Source organism: Peromyscus californicus, unplaced genomic scaffold (genome assembly GCF_007827085.1).
Source record: "Peromyscus californicus insignis strain IS unplaced genomic scaffold, ASM782708v3 Scaffold_1__1_contigs__length_55948999, whole genome shotgun sequence".
Classification (NCBI taxonomy): Eukaryota; Metazoa; Chordata; class Mammalia; order Rodentia; family Cricetidae; genus Peromyscus; species Peromyscus californicus.
Genome location: NW_026294492.1, coordinates 7,035,678 through 7,054,763, shown reverse-complemented (window position 1 = coordinate 7,054,763; position 19,086 = coordinate 7,035,678). Strand labels below are relative to the sequence as shown.

Genomic DNA, 19,086 nt, shown 5'->3' with positions numbered 1-19,086 from the left:
GTCCTCAAGCTCCCGTCTAGAATTTACGTTAAGAATTCACCCTTTAGGGAGCAGGAAGCAGTGAGCATTTCAAAGGTTCCCACAGCTGAGGGCGGAGCAGGTGGCTGCAATGCCAAGGGTCCCAGGCCCTCTGTGGCTAGCTTCCCAGTGAGTTGGAGAGAGCACGCTCCCAGCGCAGGCTCGAAGGCTCCTCACAGTTCCGTGCCGTTTCCTCTGCCGTTCCCTCTGTCGTTCTTCCCTACCACGGGCTGATGGAGTAAGAAGTAAGAGTGAACCGTCCTTAGTGAGCTCACGCTGCTCAGAGCTGCCAGCCTATGGTCAATGCCTTTATCTCAGTGCATCATATTCCCTCCGCCAGAAACTGCCCAAAGTTAACAAAGAACTGGCGCTCAAATTAATTGAAGAGGAAGAGGAGAAGCAGAAGTCCACACTGAAAAAGAAAGTGAAGGTAAGACGTCCTGAGGCAGAGAAAGCATCAGTAAGTTGCTTTGCATTTAATGGGCAATAATGTGTATCTCTTTATTGTTGGGGTTCCCCACCCTGCTGTTGAGGCAGAATGTGCTCAGTGTGGGGAGTTTGGAAAACAAGGGGAAATGTCAAGTAGAAAGTCGCCCTGTAGTCTTTCTATAGGGAGAGCCTTAGTGTTGGGGGATCCTCCTGTCTTAGTCCCCTTAAAGTTACACGCTATAATATGCGAGTACCGTGTATATGCTGAAATGTTACCCTGGTTCTCGAAGATAACGATGTTAGTTTCCCACGTTGTTGAAAATCCTCTGTATTTTACATGGCTACATATTCTGTTATAACTTTCTTAACCCTTTTGTTTCTAAATAACTGTTGCTTTTTTATACTCTGACGAGGTTCTTTGGTGTTGTCTCTGACTTTTACCTGCATTTATGTTATGTTGAACTTATGTCTGTGCAGCCTCCTCCTCTTCTGGCTCAGGAACACTTGCTCCTGTCCGTTAGGATCATCTGCATGTGGCAGGGGGAGCTGCTGTTTGGGTTAGCCCCTGTGAGCTCTGGACTCCAGTGGTGCATCTCACCCACAGCAGAACGGCCGCATTCAGCATCACTCTGAACCCAGCCCCGCCGTGACCCGACCACCCTCATTACTCCACCATTATGTCGTGGAACGGCACACAGACATGACTTCTTAGAGTGACACCTTTCAGATCTGCACACCCTTGATGTTCTGGAAGTGAACATGGAAATCTGAACCTCTTGATCTGTATGATCTTAAGGGATTTTCTTCGTCAAGGGTTTTTAATTCTAGAAATAGCTGCTTTGGGGTTTTGATGTAGCATTATGGGAGGTAACGTGCTGACATGCAGCGGCTACCTGCCTGCCTTTCCTGAGGTGTCAGTAGACAGGGACCAGCCAGAAAATAGTAAAAGTCAACGCGGTCTTGGTATTGTCCCAAGGTGAGGAAATGTCCTACCTTTTCCAAATCTCTAAAGACTCTGGAGTCCCCCCGATTCCTGTTCCCTCCTGTCCCGCTGAGAGCAGACAGGCAGAGAACCAGTGTGCTGTACTGCCCCCACACCCCGCCCTCACCCCCGAGGGAGCATGAGGACCTGGCTCATGGAGTAAACTGGGCCGAGCTTTGGGGATTCCCAGGGGTTTCTTGGCACGTTGCTTATTCTTTCTCTGCTCTCCAAACAGTGGGGTGAATGCGAGCTCCAGCTGCATGAGCCCCGCTGTGCTCTGGTTTCTCGGCCTTCCTCAGAACCCAGGCCCTTACCTGAGGCTAGCTGTACACTAGCTGTGATAGAGGCTCCCTCAGCTTCCCCGTTACCTGTAGCGTGGAAGGACAGGTAGGACGTCTTAGTACTGTGATTCTGTGGGAGTTCAGGCTCCCCATTCCATTTTGCTGTCTCTCTTCCCCAGCCTCTCCTGGCAACCTTTCATCCTGGTCTGTGACATTCTTTTAGGAAATTATTTCAACCTTAGGAAGCCCTTTTAAAGTAAAATACATAGATGGTTGTGTGTTTGCATTACATGACTACTAAACCAGTACTGAACAATGACTGAAGCTTACCCATTTAAACTTACATCTTTGTACTGTGGCTCTGCACCTCCCAATGTACACCAGTGTGTATGACCAGGTGTGAAACTGCCTGGAAATGTGTGGCTTCCTGCTCTGCTGGTGTACTCCCCGAGTGTCACATTGACCTGGTTGACTGAGCCTGAGGATGATTAGCCTATGACATCACAGTGTCACTTACAAGCCACGTGAAGTGATCTTTGTACTTTCTTGGCCTGGAGCTCCTAGAAGAAGAGTGGAGCTGATTTAGACCGTAGATGTGTGCGCTTAGGGGTACACGTTGTGCTCGTGGTCCTCAGCACAGCGGTGCTATGGGGTCCTTGGACTAGATTCAGTTTTGCTGTTTTGAGCAGCATGGTACACGGCCGAGCCTTCTCACGGGGCTGTGATGATAAAGATGCAGAAGCCTGCTCATCCCCTTTGGGAGACTGTGTGTTGGGGATGGGGTCTTTGTGTGTGTGTTAATGCACTTAACATCACGCCTTCCTCAGGCGCTGTCCATTTGGCTGGTGCCTGCGGCTCATTGATGAGACTAGACTAGGTGGCCAGTGAGCCCCAGGACTCTGGTTGTCTCTACCTCCCCAGTGCTAAGATTATAGGGACACTGCCATGCCCAGATTTTCATGCGGGTGCTGGGGACACATTTAACCAACTGAGCCATCCCTTCAGCCCTTCTGTTGAAAGTCTTTTGTTGAGGTTGGATGGAGGCAAGGTCATACAGAGTGGTAGGAATGACCTTGAGAGCTGGAAGCACACAAAGCCGTGCTCATCGTCGGTGGGAGAATTACCATTGCCCCTTCCCCAGGGCTTTCATGAGAACTTCAGAGACGTTCACCCCAGTCCAGGGAAATGAAAACAGGCAAACTGAAGCCTTTTAATGTCCTGGTAATCTGAGCAGGAGAGGACATCCTCGTGTTTTGTTTATTTACTTCTTTTTATTTATTTAGTGAACACTGTTGAATAGTTTGAACAATTCTCGCTGTCCTCTCTTCCCACGCTTTCAGTATGGACCCAGTGTTTTCCTCGCCAGTCCTAGTAAACTGTCCTGCTCGTCTTAAGTTTCGGTGGCTTCCAGAGTTTCATCCTTGGCCCTGGTAATATCATTAACTGTCGCCAAGAGTGTATCCATTTCTGCAGCCCTGGTGTTTAAACCCAGGGTCTCATGTTTTCCAGGCAAGCCCATGCCACCAAGTCCCCTCCTAGCTATTTGGAGAGTTCCTTTCATAGGAATGGTGTCATTCCAAGGGAGATATTTCCCTTCTGTTACAGCTGCTTTCTCATGTATTTTGAGACATTTGCGTCACGCTGTTTTCTCAGTTGCATCTGGAGTCCCAGCCAGGTGACAGTGTCCCTCTTTCCACTCCCAGCTCTTTGCTCTGCCCTCCTTCCCTCCCTCTCTCCTCCACTACATTTTCATCTCTTTCTCCCTGTTACTTAGCAGCTTGGTGAAGTGAGTGTGTCCTTGGAATACAGGTGCCAGCATGACTGCGCCACGCTCCTGGGCTGTGTAAACTGGTGACCTGCCGCACATCACCGAGAAGATTGAAAGAAGCACATAATGGCCCCTAGTCATGATCCTGGCTCTTAGTCCCATAAGAGTGGGAGTTTGTGGGAGTTTACACTTTGTGCTCATACCACAGTGGAGTAATTCAGAGGTCACTGAAGTTTGAATCCTGTTTTAAGGGCCTGTATCTGTGGGCTCCCTGTGAATAGACTTTCTGGACATCACTTCCAGGCGAGTCCCCTGTTCCCTCTGCATCTATTCCTGCCAGCTCCTGTTCTGAACTCCACAGCCAGGATGGCGTGCGTTTACTCTGGATTCTTCCTTAGGGGCTGATTGCTGGGCTTGTACTGTTTGTGGCGGATTCAGAGGTGGCGAAGCTTAGAAAATGTTACATTCTCATGTCACCTGCAGTGACCTACCTATCTCCTCCTGGCTCTTTATAGCCAGTTCTGTCTTTATAGCTACATCACTGACCACCAAATTCTTCTAGGAAGGAAACTTGGCTAGTAAAATGGGCCCTGATTTACTTTTTATTGACTTAAATCAGGCCCCATTATCAGTGTTCAGTCTTACTCTTGAAATACAGACATAATATATGGTCTCCTAAAAATCTGTCCTTAGACAAAGTTATATAATTCGTCATCTAATGGTTTTATCTTCAAACCAAACTGCTCACAAATCAAGGGAGGAACTCCCCCTGCCCGCCCCCCATCATTAAAGAGTGCTTGAAAGAGTTGCGGGCTACTGCAGACGTCAGTCCCGCCTGTGAGTGGGAGTCTTCAGAGCACCGCTTCTGCCCCTGACAGAAAGTGAGCTCTGCCATGGCTGCTCCTGGAGCCTAAGAAGCAGATGAGAAAGCTCTTCCCAGTTACTGCTCCCACTGATGATGTAACGGAGTCCAGTAAGCTGTTTACCCTCCAGCCCGTCCATGTTGAGCACACCGCGGGGAGGGAGCAGCCGACACAGTGTCAGGGAGCACTGTCTGAATGCTCTTGGAACTTAGAACTCGGTGGTGGTAATTACGATGGCCTCCAGCAAACACGGGTGGAGCTTCCCAAATGCACGGGCAGCTCTGAGATGTGCGGGGACCTGGGCCCATTTAAGGGTCCCAAGGCATCATGTGCTGCTGCATGCCAGCCCTGTTGACTCAGCTCTGAGATGTGCGGGCACCTGGGCCCTTTTAAGGGTCCCACAGCATCATGTGCTGATGCCCGCCAGCCCTGTTGGCTCAGCCTCCCTCTGATGCTGCAGTCTGGGTGGTGCATTCTTCCTGGGTTCTGTGTGTGTGTGTGTGTGTGTGTGTGTGTGTGTGTGTGTGTGTGTGTGTGTAAGAGGCTGCATGTGTGCTGCGGCTGGAGCACACGGGACTCAGTAAGCACCCTTGAGGCTCCATATTAAAGCGATAATTCATTGCTCTTGGGACAAAATATGATTATGTGCAAACATACTGGGTTATATCAGTTTTAACATTAGAATTTTATCACTTAAAGTTTTTTCAACTGCCAATTACAATTTGTGTGTTTCTTTTTAATCACAGTGATAGGAACACTTAAAAACTAGATGTTTCTGTAGGCCTGCTGGGAGGGTTGTCCACACACCTCATCTTCCCGTCGTCCCATCGTCCCGTCCTGCCTCGTTTGTGCCTCTGTGGGGACTCGTACTTCCGTCTTTGTGGCTTGTTATTTTGGTGTAAAGCTCTGACCTACTGTTGCCTTCCATGCTGGTTCTTGACTTTTTCCTTCCCACTGAAGCTGGCTGGTAATTTTGGTTAAGTCAGAATTGGGCATTTACAGTGTTGTAACGACATAAATACTATTGTAGCCGAGCCACCTCACGTGACTTAGATTTCCCCTGGAGTGAGGAATCGTTCTGTGTCATTGTCACCCATCAGCCCCTTGTTCTGTAGCACAAGTCTGGACCTGGTGGCAGGAGTCTGTGTGGATCAGCTGTATCTGTCTGTGCATCCCAAGACTTTCTGGGCTGACCGTCACCTTCCAATCTTGGGGTCTCCCTGTGCTGTTTCATGTCCTCCTCTATGCTGGACAACGAATTGGGAGAACCCTGGGTTTCTGAAGGAGTGTGGTTTCTTCCTAAACACTTTCCGGTCTCCAGATGAGTGCCCAGTAAGGGCTCATGGGGGCAAATACAGAATGCAGGTCCTCACAGCAGCCTCCCACGCCTGGCCTGTGCTCTCCCCAGCCAGCGATGTGAGGGTCACTCCTGAAATAGGAGAGGCGACATCCCGGCACTGCTCTCCTGGCCACTGGGCCGTTCTGGGTGAACTTCCAGCCTGCAGTCCGGCCCAGGTGGATTGCTGGCTGCCTGCTGAGTCACTCAGCCTAGAAAGCCGGGTTTCAGTGTTGGGGAAATTCTCTTAGTGGGAAATTGTTATTTTCTGCCATAGTCTTGGTTATTCATGGTTGGGGTAGGGGACTAGAGCTGCAGGAAAACGCAGAGGTGGGGACAAGCTGAGGTATTTGGGAGATGGCCCACATCAGCAGCTCTCAGGTCTGTAGCCAGGTGCTTCTGCTGGAAGGGGAGGAGGCCCGAGCGTCAGCATCCTGAAGATTGTCATCTGCAGGCGGGGAGAGCACCTCCACCTGGCCTGCGCCTCATTTCCCGCCCTGTGACTGCAGCACACTTCCCTCTCACGGGATTGCCCACCCCACTGGGCTCCCCTCGCTTCTTCTGGGCTAGAGGTGGGCTAGAGAGCCAGTAAGCGGCAGGCATTCCTTGTATGTTCTGTCTCGGGACAAGGTAATAGCAAGTGTCTGCTCAGATCTACAAATGTGATTCTGAGGGAGCGCTGAACACCACTTCACATGTTTTCCAAATACTGACGAGTGTGTGTGTGTGTGTGTGTGTGTGTGTGTGTTTATAGGGCAGATCACTAGCCAGACACTTGTAAACTACTTCAAGAACATTTCTACCTTATTCTTTTTTTCTTTTAAGACAGGTGTGAAAACAAGCAATTAGACAAGGAAAAATCCCTAGGGGAAATACTTTCACAGCTGGGTCAAAGGAGTTTCTGTTTTATAATCATTCATCTAAAGCACACTTGTCTTTAGGCAGAATAATTTGTTTGTTGTAAATTAAGAGGGAAAATCTTTTTTTTTTTTTTTTTTTTTTTTTGGTTTTTCGAGACAGGGTTTCTCTGTGTAGCTTTGCGCCTTTCCTGGAACTCACTTGGTAGTCCAGGCTGGCCTCGAACTCACAGAGATCCGCCTGGCTCTGCCTCCCGAGTGCTGGGATTAAAGGCGTGCGCCACCACCGCCCGGCTAAGAGGGAAAATCTTTAAAATACCAGCAACGTATTCTACTTAACAGTTTGTTATTTTAAATATAATAATTTTGGTAAATACAGCAAGGTATTAAATTTTTTCCTTCTTAGTTTTTTTGTTTTTTTGGTTTTTTTTGGGGGGGGTTTTTCAAGACAGGGTTTCTCTGTGTAGCTTTGCGCCTCTCCTGGAACTCACTTGGTAGCCCAAGCCGGCCTCGAACTCACAGAGATCCGCCTGGCTCTGCCTCCCGAGTGCTGGGATTAAAGGCGTGCGCCACCACCGCCCGGCCTTCTTAGTTTTTTAACCTAAAATTGGGCACATAGCCATTGGCCTGAAATATTGGTTGATCGCCAATGTTACCTTTCCTACATCTACAGGTGACTCTAAAATTCACCTGGTAGCCCCCTCCTGTCTCCCGAGTCCTGTGTGAGTTACTGTTCTCAAGACATCTAGTAGTGTCATTCAGAACGTGGATGGCGTCTGTGTCACACATAGTCTTAAATGAACATTATTTCTTGCCCTTTGCTCTAGTCCACAGCTTTTCTCATGATGCCCCAATGATGGCTCCAAACTCATCGTTCCCAGCGGTCCACTCACTCAGGCTCCGCCGCGAAGAGCTGTTTCCAGCCCCGTGTCTAACCCTTATCTCCTCAGCTCTGTGGCGACGGGTCCCACAGTGGTGGCCCCTGACTGGCATCAGTCCCTCCCTTTGGTTTCCGTCACCCAGCTCAGGCCCTGGCCTCGTCTCCTCGGGCTCCAGGGCGTCCCTCAGCCCTGTGCTGTGCCGCACACTGCTGCCGCTCTGAGCCGTTCGTTCGCCTTGGTGCTGCAGCCCCTAACACGCTCTTCAGCGTCTCTTCTTTTCCTGCCTCTGTCCTGAACAGTGGCCCCCAGGCCCCGGGAGAGCAGTCGTGGAGTGGTGAGAGTTCTGTAGTCTGGCTTGATCCGGTTTTAGTTTTGTTTTTTAGGATACCTTTTCCAAGTTGCTGGTCTGCTGTTGCCGTCTGATTCCCTACTCCTCAGTCAGATGAAATGCTCTCTTATCTTTCTTCTTTTTTAATTAAAATACTGATATTGTGTGTACAAGTGTGAGCGCTGGGAACAGAACCTATATCCTCTGCCACAGTAGCACAGGCTCGTAACTGCTGAGCCGTCCAGCCCCTCTCTTCAAATTTCTATTTGTCAAAACTTACTTGGTTCCCAGTCTCCTCCTCGACACCATGTCCCCAGGATACCCTCATGGATATTTCTGTTGGAATACTTTCTTTTCCCGAGTACCTTCATTCATTCTGACCATCCTTCATTCATTCTGAGCATCCTTCATATATCAGCACATCCTTCATATATTCTGAATGTTTCTTCATATGGTGCCTTGTAGCAAACACATTGTGGCTTTTTTCTTCCCTTTGAAGTTGTGGTCAGGAACTAGAGCTTTTCTCTCCTTGGTCTATTTTAGAAATGTTTACTCAAGGAAGACTTTTGAACTTGGTGTCTCTTAGAATTTTAATTAAGGGCTTATCAATTTAGAGTCTCATCCATGTAATAAACGGGCCATAGGCCCCCATGTCTTGTGATTTACCATGTTTTTTGTATCTCTACCATACAAATGCAGCATTCAGAACTTAGTTCAGAGGCAGAGCATCAGCTAGTAAAATAAAGTCTGTTTCGTAAAGCAAGAGCCATCCCAAGCAGGCTGGCCTGTCCCAGCTCTGTTCCAGGCCATCACTCTGATTTATAATTGTTCCTGGGTGACTGCTTTCCTCCAGCTTCTGGGCCCTGCGCGTGAGATGACTATCACCTGTGACATGAGCACAGACTGTCATCTGTGTAATGTGTTTATTGTACATGTTAGGAAGCTCGCTACTTGAAGTGGTACAGATAAAAGGGAATTAATGTCAGTTCTGAGCTGTGCAAATGACTCTGACTAGCCAAAGCTTTATTGTGCAGTGATTGTACTGTGTTCTTTAAGAATGAGTGATGGTCCAGGAAGAAAACGAATGAAGTTATCCTTAGAATGCAAGCAAGTATCCTGGCTCCAGATGACTTAGCTGGTCAGTGAACGGCTGCTGCCAGCCTCGCTACACATGCATGCTGACAGACAGTTTCAGCGCCTTCCACTGTAGAGTGTGAAGTTGAGCAGCTTTCCTGTTTTAGTTTAATATGGTGGCTGTGCTTTAAAAGCTATTTTAAAATTTTATGTATTTCCTTGGAAAATGTTGGGTTATTTGTTTTGCACTAGAAATATCAATTGAAGAAAATTTTTTCCTATATATTAAGTATAAAATTAGCTCCAAAGATTCGTTCTTAGATTGTTATGTGTAATGGCCAAGAATTAGTAATCAGCTGCTAAGTATGCCAATAGAATTCTTTTGTTGGTGGAAAGTAAAACCTAGAATCAATTGGAAAGTTCTAGAGAGCAGTTTTAAAGACGTTTTGGACATTTTACAATGTTAGTAGCTATCCCTTGAGTGCTTGTTGGTTTCTAATAGAGACGTGTTTGTTGTAAAGCTGTCTTCCGAGGAGATTTGACTAGGTACCGACTTCAACTGGCCCCTTTCTCCGCAGAGCCTCCCGAACATCCTCACCGATGACCGATTTAAAGTGATGTTTGAGAACCCCGACTTCCAGGTGGATGAGGAAAGTGAGGAGTTCCGGCTTCTCAACCCGCTCGTCTCGAGGATCAGTGAGAAGAGGAAGAAGAAGCTGCGACTCCTGGAGCGGCAGGAGCTGCCCAAGACCGTAAGCACTCCCGCCACGCGGTCTTCACCGTGTGCACCGCGTGCGCCGTGTCTAAGGAGACTCGGACGGAGTCTCCACCAAGCAGGTCCCCGACCCTCCTCCTCCTCCTCCTCCTCCTCCTCCTCCTCCTCCTCCTCCTCCTCACCCCTTCCCTCCGTTAGTCCCTTGTTCCACTAGACCCTGCTCTCCTCTTCTCATGTCATATGTGTGTCATGTGTGCACACGTGATTCTGTGTGTGTACAGAAAATCTGAGAGCCTCAAGTGAAAGAAACCCTGACATTTCACAGAGATACTGTCTGTCAGCTGCTGCTTTCACATACAGTTCTCTGTGAGTTCCAAAGCCTTTGACTGTACACGGGAGGTAATTAGTTGCATACTAATTGCTTGACATTCACCCTGGAGTATATCTTATTAATTAAAGGCACGTCTTCTGATGTGTGATGGAGCGGCTGTCACGTCCTCCGAGGGGCTGCAGCCTCTAATGAGCCATGTTTGGCTGGGGGAAGAGCTCTTCTTGCTGTTTTAATTTCAGGAAGAGGAGGAAGAACCAGAAGGGAAGCCCAGCGATGCGGAAAGTTCGGAGAGTTCGGATGATGAGAAGGCCTGGGTGGAGGAGGTCAGGAAGCAGCGCAGACTTCTGCAGCAGGAGGAAAGAGGGAAGCGGCTGGAGCAGCTGAGGGAGGACCAGCAGACCGTCCTGAAGCCCCGGTTCTATGAGATCAAGGCGGGGGAAGAGTTCAGGAGCTTCCCGGAGTCCGCCACCAAGCAGAGACTGATGAAGTGAGTACCGCCGTGGGGTCCACCACCCCAGCGATGGCTCCTGTCCTCCCAGGTGGTGTGTCCCGGGGGAAAGTGTGGGCATGTGGAGGAGGGGAGCCCCCGCCCCAACCCCTGCCGGAAACTCACTGGTAGAGCCCTGGGCCCTAGCTGCTTGTTAGACACCTTTTTGCCGTTTTCATCTGTTGACATGTTAGGACACTTCTAACTGGAAGATGCCACACTCTGGTCCCTGGCTTCCCTTGGGCTCCCGACCTCCAGGCACTTGCCTGTCCATGCCCTGGATGTCAGACAGCGGTGGTGAGACAATCTCACTCCTCCGAGAGCCCAGGCTGGCTTAGGTTTCCCTCCGTAGCTCAGGCTGGGATGCGCTCGCAGTTATTTGTGAGTGGAATCACATCGTATTGCTGCTCTCTGCACAGCCTTTTGAGAAGCTGCTGAACCACTTTGCGGGGCGGGTGCATCGTAACTGTGGCAGCTTGCTTTGTCCAGATGTCGCTCTTAGGCCTTGTGTTGGGACAGAGCGTGTGCAGAAGCTTCTGCAGGGTGCATGTCTTGGTCAGATTTTCGGATGCATTTGTCCTGTTTCGTGTGCTTGGACCAGAAGAGGCACAGGATAGGGGGCCACTGACTGCAGTCACCCCTTCCCAGTCTGCCCGGGGAACTGCTGCTAGGAAGCTGGAGTGGTTGTTTTCAGTGTAACCATTGGAACTAGGCCACACTTGGGGGTGCGAGTGTGACTCAGCTCGCTGACATTCTTCCTGGGGGCTGGAGCAGGACAGAAATGTAAAAAACAAACAGGGTAAAAATTGGTGTGTAGGGGCTGAAGAGAGGGCTCCACAGTTAAGAGCATGTGTTGTTTTTGCAGTAGACGAGGGTCCGATTCCCAGCACCAACATGGTAGTTCACAACCATCTGAAATGCCAGTTCCAGGGGATCTGATGCTGTCCTGCACATGGTACACACACATATATGTACATGAAACACTCATACACATAAAATACATTTTTTTTAATAATTCTGATTTAATGGAGCTGGAGAAATGGCTCCGTGGTTGAGACTGCTAACCGTTCTTTAGAGAACCTGACTGATTTCAGTTCCAGCACTGACATCAGGAAGCTCACAACCACGTGTAACTCCAGCTCCAGGGAAATCTGACTCCCTCTTCCATCCTCTGTAGGTGTCCCCACGCACAGCACACACACTCCTGCAGATCACACACCACGCACAGCACACACTCCTGCCGATCACACACCACGCACAGCACACACTCCTGCAGATCACACACCACATAGTTGTTTTTTCTTAATTTAAGGATAAACAGCAGATCTGGCAAGGTGGCTCTGTGGTACAGACACTTGACTTGAGTTTGATCCCACATCCCACATGAGGGAGCAGAAGAACTGGCTGCTATAAAATGATATCACACATGCTCCTCCGCACACTAAATATAATAACTAAATTTTTAAAATAAAGAATAAGCAACAGCTGAGTGAACCCACTGTAGTAAAACACTTTTAGAAAATCAAACATTCACTTTGAAAAGGGCTGGAGAAGTTACTTTGCTTCTGTGAGCCTGAAAAGCCCTGCTACTTAAAGAACTAACCCACTGGAGTGTGCTAGCATTGGCCAAAGCAGCTTATTGGATGCTAGCCTTGACTGGATTATTGTAGCAAATCCTGACCATACGTATCCTAATACTGTTTAATAAAGCATTGAACCAGTCTCCTTCGGAGAGCTGAAGTGACTCCTCACGTTGACTCTGTGAGTCACCACAAGGCAGTCCAGAAAAGACAGCATCAAAACTGGATGTGTTATGTCTAAGTATTGACTTGGACTTGCCCAGCTCGAAAATCATTTTTGTAGCAGCAGAGAACGTAAATGCAGCCGGCAGTCCGCAGGCTTTAGATAAATACTTATGTCTATCAATGCAAGTTTCCATGCTTTGCATGTTGCTAACTGTATTTGTGAGTTATTCAGCCGTTTATCAGCTTCCCCACCCACTATCCATTCATCAAACATCCAAGGAGTTCCTGGTGTGAGCTAAGACCCTCCTAGACCCTGAGGACAGGAAGGAAGGAAGGAAGGACGGACACATGCCTGTGTTGCTCTTATCCTAGCAGATGTTTTCTGAGTCAGAGAGGTGTGGAGGAGAGACAGAAGAAAGAAAGGGGCTTAATTTAGGGAAAACTCAAGAAAGTCTTTGTGAGAGTCATGTTGGAACTGGTTGTTTGAAAGGCCTAAAGCTGAGCACTCAGTGGGGTGGGGACAGGTCCCGCCAGGTCCCTGGAAAGCCATGGAGCACTGTCCAGCTGAGATTAACATCATCAAATCTATCCCAGTCTCTCCCTGAGTAATAGAAACACTTGTATAATAACATGCTGCATGTCTGTGGTAGAATTAAGGCATGGAAGTGTAAGAGGCCCCTAGCTAGAAACCCATGGCACATTACCTCAGCTCTAGAGCAGTGGCATAGGACAGTCTGGAGGAACCACTCAGACAGAGTCTTAGGAGAGATGGAGCCTAAGCCTCCTCAAGGCAGGAGGAGCTGACAGACTCCAAGCCAGGTTATTACCCAGAAGACCATTGAGAGGGGCGGGGGTAGGGGGAGACAGATAGCAACAATAGCACTGGCTACTGACTTAGTCCAAAGGCAGAGTGGAATAGTCAAGGGTGGTGCTGAAGTGTCCAGAATGTTCCATGTGCAAGTGGTGGAAATGTGACACATAAAGAATGGAGCTGGGTTTCAGCATATGAACTCTACAGAGTCTGTCCTCTTGGTGGTGTCCAGTGGGACAGTCTGGGACTGTTTCTCAAACCAAATGCCTGACTGGACTGGACTAGGTAATGCTCAGGAGATTGTAAACATGTTTTAAACAGGAGAGTTGATCTCAAGAGATCTGGCGGTGAAAAGGTGTCAGTATCCTGATGGGGACAGTCCTTTAGGCTGGAGAGGGGGTGTGTAACGGGCGGAGAAGACTCAGCCTCAGGGAGTGGGTAGTAGAGCGTCGAGAGAAGGGAATTGATTGACAGTGGGTTAGTAAGGAAGCAGGTAGTGATGGACCAGGGCCACGTCAAGAGAACAGCCTCCCGAGGGCAGGTGCCTCCTCAGCTGAGGGACCAGGAGGGTAGAAAGATGTGAGCCATGCTTGCTGGCCTTGGGTGGAGTGTAGGCACATAGGCTCCTTTGGGTGTGTGGGGCAGCAGAGACCTGCAGGACACGACATGAAGGAACAGAAGCCAAATGGAGTCCTAGGTAGCTTCTGGGTGGTTCTTCTGATCCACTGTGTAAAAGTGTTTGTTCTTTGAATCGGTGCTCTGAGGTGGGATCTGGGAATTCAGAGATTTTCTGAAGTAATCCTGCCCTTGAGGACCTCATCTGTGATAGGTAGTTCAGGAGATCTTAGTGAGTGTCCTGTCATGGTGACCACATTGTCCATCTGTGGCACATTTTCACTCTTTGGCCACTTTTTCCCAGCTTCCCCCACTGAGAGTGAAGGAACGTTGACCACAAATGGAGAACATTTAGAGCATCAAATTCTTCTCTTTTTTCTCAGCTTCCTGAGTGCTGGAATTCCAGGCATGCTTCACCAGGTCCAGCTTCAGAAATATAATTTTGACATTAATCCCTTACTTGAAGGACGGTGTGATAACTGGTCATACATGAGCCCGAGCTGTACCGCCAAAGAGTGCACCTGTCAGGTGGCACCCAGCATCCTTCCTTGCTCCTATGGATAGTAGCCTCCTCCTTCAGCAGGCACAGGTCATGACAGTCATGTTGCTTGGCTTGTTCTTTTCACAGTCTTAGAAATGATGTGTGTGAGAGAGTACCATGTCTACTTTGTGCTTCACAGTGGTCTTTGGGATGGGTGTGTGGCTCCTGCTGTCCTCTCCTCTTGGTGTGTGTTTTTTGTTGTTTGCCCCTTTCCATGTCTCGTGGCTGTGAATGTACTCAGATGCAAGTATTGCTTCAGAATGTATTCTCAGTGACACGTGCTGGATCAAAAGCTGTCCTTAGCAGAGGGGCTGCTTCCCCGCAGCTGCAGCAGCTGTTGAGCGTGCTGAGAGAGGAGGCATCACATTGTTGGCTGCTTGAATTGATCCCCTTGCAAAAAAAAAAAAAAGAAAAGAAAAGAAAAAAGAAAAAGCACCATTTGCAAACTGGAAATATTGAGAGTGTTTCTAACCTTTATAGGAAAAGCAGAGATTTGTCGGTTATTAAAAGACTGCCTTTTTTAGCGGACATGTGGATGTGCTATGGGGGCAACAAGGTGTCAGGTCCCCGGAACTGGAGTTTTAGGCAGCTGTGAGCTGCTGGTGTGGGTGCTGGGACTCAGACTCTGGTCCTCTGCTCTTAACTGCTGAGCCCCCAGAGTTAGTGATTTAGGAGTGCCTAAAATTAAATTGTGAAGACGGAAGCACTGTGTTTTGCTTCCGTTTGCCATGTGACTGGACTCTGTGCTGAGGAACACTGCTCTCCATTGCCTTTTGCTCTTCAGCTGGCTCTCTCCTGTAGAGGGGTTCGAAAAACCTAGTTGAGGAGTGATTTTTAATTCAATGTCGCTAATTAAGAAAATTATAAAGTATGTGTTGTGTTTTAAACCTCAAAGAAGTAAGTCATTCCCCTTTCCTGGGGCAGCTAATAAATATCTCATTTGATTTTTCCCTTGTAGTTTATGCCATTTTCTTTTTTATATTAAGGTTTCCTTACTGATCATTTAGGCTCTTCCCCTGAGAGGCCTCTGTGCTGGGCTGGGTAGCTGAGTAATTCGGCTTCTAACCTTAATTCCTGTGTCTTCTAGCAGTCACCAAGTTTTTTCTTACCTTGTCCTGCTTACATCTTCTCTTCCTGAAAATACGTAATTGCACCAATTACAAAGTGTCGTGTACCATCACCCCCTACACATACCCCAGACCTGAAACCTGGGGTCGGGCGGGGGGACAAGGAGGCCTGAGGTAAGACAGGAAGTCAGCCCGTCCCTACCTGTGTGCTTCTCTGCATCCTGGCCCAGGTGTTGTGCAGCTGTGTTTGTCCTCCGTGGTCTGTCTGTCCAGTCGCACTCAGGCAGCAGACACTGACCTGCTGGGTGGCAGCCGCGCTCGGCGAGCTGACGTTCAAAGGGAGGGAAGTCGAGCGTGCTTTAATGTAGAAGTCTGCACAGCATCCCCAGCTGCCTCTGATCTTCTGCCATGGCTCGTCCGAAAACTCAGCTTGCCTCTCCAGGCAGCCTAGACAGAACAAGTTTTTACAGGCGCAAGAGGAGAGAGCATTGGGAGAAAAGCAGTTATATGCCCCAGCGTGGAGGAAGTCAGGGATTCTTAAAAGAGCAGTAATTTCCCACAATTGACTTGAAAAGTCTTTCACTTCCCAAATGAAGGTTCTCTGTGGCCCACTTTGTCTCTGCGGCTCCATAGTTGTTCAGAATTCCTGTGAACTTTGAAGCTCACCGTTTAGAGCTGTAAAAAGAACAAACGTGAGCAGCTGAGGAATCTGCCTAGGTGGACAGTTTGCCGCACTGCAGTCAGCCTGAGCCTTACCTGAGTTCTTTACAAACGTGAGACTAGATTTTAATGTCTTCTAGTTTGTTACGTGGAAGCTTGTCACTGAGAGCACTGGATGGACATGTCTCCTGAAGAGACTGCATAAATCCAGTGTGGTCTGACACACACCTGAAACGCACAACTCCCTCCCCTGAACCCCAGCTTTAGACGTGATCCCCACCCGGCCCGGGGCAAGTCATTTACCATCACCTCCCTTTTGCCGTCTATAAAGGATAAATACTCTGTCTCAGGGATGTTGAAAGGATTAATTAGTTAGTCTGTCAAGAACTTTGAAGATGAAAAGTGCTTTAAAAGTGCTTCTTAATAACATTATCGCCTGGAAAAGAGCGCCGCTTTTATGCTAACCGCTCACACCTCAGACTGAAACGAAGTGCGCTTAGCACGTTACTCGGAGTCGTAAAGTGAGATCAATTTCTCATGGTGTGAACATCAAACATGGGCTTCAAAGTCTCAGAGGAACACGACTGTGGAGCAGCTCCCTCAGGAGCAGGGTTCCAGGCCATAATTAGTCACAGGCGAGATCGAGAGAGCAGCTCCCACCCGCCTTTGCTTATCGTTCCGTGTGTTTTCAGCAGTGGCTTTAACCGTAGAGCCCGTTGGTGGGGCCCCTGGGGGGGGGGGGGGGGAGTGGCCTTCACTTTGTTTTATTCATCGCTTGTGTGGAAGAGAAGGAAACGGAATTGAAAGCAGACCGTTTTCTCCCTCTGGTTCCCTCTTCTGTCCTCTCCTGGTCTCCTCAGAGGGGTCTGCGTGTGCTACAGCCATTCTGAAGCGGTCAGTGAGCTGTACTGTGTGACTCCAGGTTTACTTCAGTTTTCTCCCTCTAAAACAAGTTAGGGGGCTGTCTTGAGATGTTCTGATTTATGATAGAACATTCTGTAGTTTGCAGGTAAGTTTTTATGTATCATTGATGCTTTAGAATTTGAGTGTGATATTGGTCCTGGAGAGTGGGCCGCGGTGGTACATGCCTGTGATCCCAAAACTAGGGAGGCTGAGGCAGGATTGCCTAGTGTTCAAATCAAGGCCAGCTTGGACTATCGAATAAAAGTCTCTGTCTCAGTACAGGCGCTCTCTCTGTCTCTCTCTCTCTCTCTCTCTCTCTCTCTCTCTCTCTCTCTCTCACACACACACACACACACACACACACACACACACACACACACACCAGCACTGAAGATCACATGAAGGATTTTTAGGTATAAAAAAGAAAATTAATTACAGATCAGCCAACAGTAATAGAGATTCCCACTGTATAAAGAGACTAGAATAGTTTAGAAAACCTGATCAAGAAGTGTATTGAGATTTAACTCTGGAATAAAATGTGTCCAGACCTTAATATCGCAGCCAATGTCTTGGTAAAAAGAGAACAGGTAGAATTTACCCCGAGTATCCCAGGACAGCCACAACAGTTACATGGAGAAACCCTGTCTCTAAAAACCAAAAAAAAAAAAAAAAAAAAATTTACCTGAAGTGCAAATTGTTTCTGTTCCTGGACAGTATGAACAGATGGATTTGTATTCAAGTTGTCCATACAGAAGATGGGAACTGCTTAAAGCTGAGGAAAGAAAAGCCAGGCGAGTCCTAGCAACACTCTGTGGCTGAGAACTCAGTGTGTGCCTAGTGGTTTGTGGAAGGTGAACGAGGGGCCCGCATGTCCACCCGCCTCACTGGTTCACATCCAGAGTGGACTAGGATCACCCCTGTCACTGCAGAGCGTCACAGGAAACCATGCGTCAGAAGCGTGGCTCTTTGCATTTTAGCTTCAGAACTGTAATTCAGGAAGATAAGTGCAGCCATCGAGGTCTAGTTCCTTAGACAGTGGACTAATTGGTGTTTTTACAGTGTGCTTATGCAGAGTGACAGTTTGAGGACAACCAGCTCGTCCTTTGGGTTCTGCTAGACAAGTGTTACTGTCTGCCGTGTGCTGCGTGAAAGACTTCTTCATGCAATCAGTCCTAATTAAATCTTGTTCCAAATGGTAAATCAAAGCATGTTCATTAACGTGCCGTTCTTTTAAATCTACAGCAAAACTCTTGAAGATCGGTTGAAACTTGAAGCCAAGCACGGGACACTGAATGTATCGGACACCACTGTGGGCAGCAAGCAGTTGACATTTACACTCAAGAGGGTGAGTTGTTTCCTGGGGTTAGGTTCTCATTCATACACGAAACAGTGGCTCTGTGTCTGGCTTCTGGACCACTTTCCCAGACTTCTCTCACTGAGGAAGATCTGTTCCCTACTCCAGTGCTTCCCTGTAGCCAGAGCCCCTGCAGGATGACAGCTGAGGAAGAGTGGCTGGGAGTGTTGTGGTGATGTGGGGAAGGGGGGCCTCAGGCCGCGCACGGCCCTGCCTGGTGACCGCTGTTCCTCTGGGTCTCTGTGACCCCTGACTGAGGAAGGGGATGAACACCCAGTACGAACCTGGAAAGGACTAGGAAATGGCTAACTGTAATGCCCCACGAGGAGCGCATGTGGCCCACCCAAACACAGCCATTTCCCAGCATGCTTTCGCAGCCAGTGGGAATCTGTCATCAGTTGTCTCGACCCATTTCTTCAGCCAGCTGCAGTGTGACTAATGCCTTTGCACGTTGTGGGAGAACTGAGTTGCTCAATGTCTGCCACTAGCTAATAAGTGGAACAACGTGGTCTCTTCCTCAAAAAATAATTTTCTCGTTCCCAGTCAGTCCCTCAACAAAGTCATCCAGTAAAAAGGGTGACCGCGACCCCACCTGTGGCTCTGTTTCTAAACTGGCATGTCACTTACATGCCATAAACTTACATGCCCTCATTTTTCTTTTTAAGTGTGTGTTTCTTTAATCTTTAGCGATGTAGAAGGGGGAGCTGTGTGTTTCACACAGGAACATAATTTAGCAGTACATTTTTTTGCAGTTTTCTAAAACTGTCAGTCTGTAATTTATCAGAATTTTTAAATTAAAACTACTTGATAGATTAGATTTTTTTCCAAAATCAAATGAGCGGAGTTTGACTTGTGTTAACAAGGCTTATTGTTAACTTCCTGTCTCTACTCTGTAAGCACAACTTTATCACCTTTGCCGGCAGGCTCCCCCCTAGAAACAGACCCCCAGTTTCCCTGTGTGGCTCTGTGCGGCTGTACAGCTCTTGTTCCTTAACTGTAATCAAGGCAGCCCCAGCAAGGGAAGACCAGAAGCAATCCTG

The 19,086-nt window shown here is 48.4% G+C and overlaps 1 protein-coding gene across 2 annotated transcripts in view; it reads left to right on the top strand.

The window, feature by feature from the left end:
* The window catches only part of Nol10 (nucleolar protein 10), an 83,709-nt gene that overhangs the window by 60,720 nt on the left and 3,903 nt on the right, over positions 1–19,086 (top strand). For both annotated transcript variants that reach the window (XM_052745837.1, XM_052745838.1), the window contains 4 exons: positions 359–448; positions 9,396–9,569; positions 10,103–10,350; positions 17,935–18,037. In XM_052745837.1, the coding sequence (XP_052601797.1) occupies positions 359–448; positions 9,396–9,569; positions 10,103–10,350; positions 17,935–18,037 (615 nt within the window). The remainder of the gene's footprint in view (positions 1–358; positions 449–9,395; positions 9,570–10,102; positions 10,351–17,934; positions 18,038–19,086) is intronic.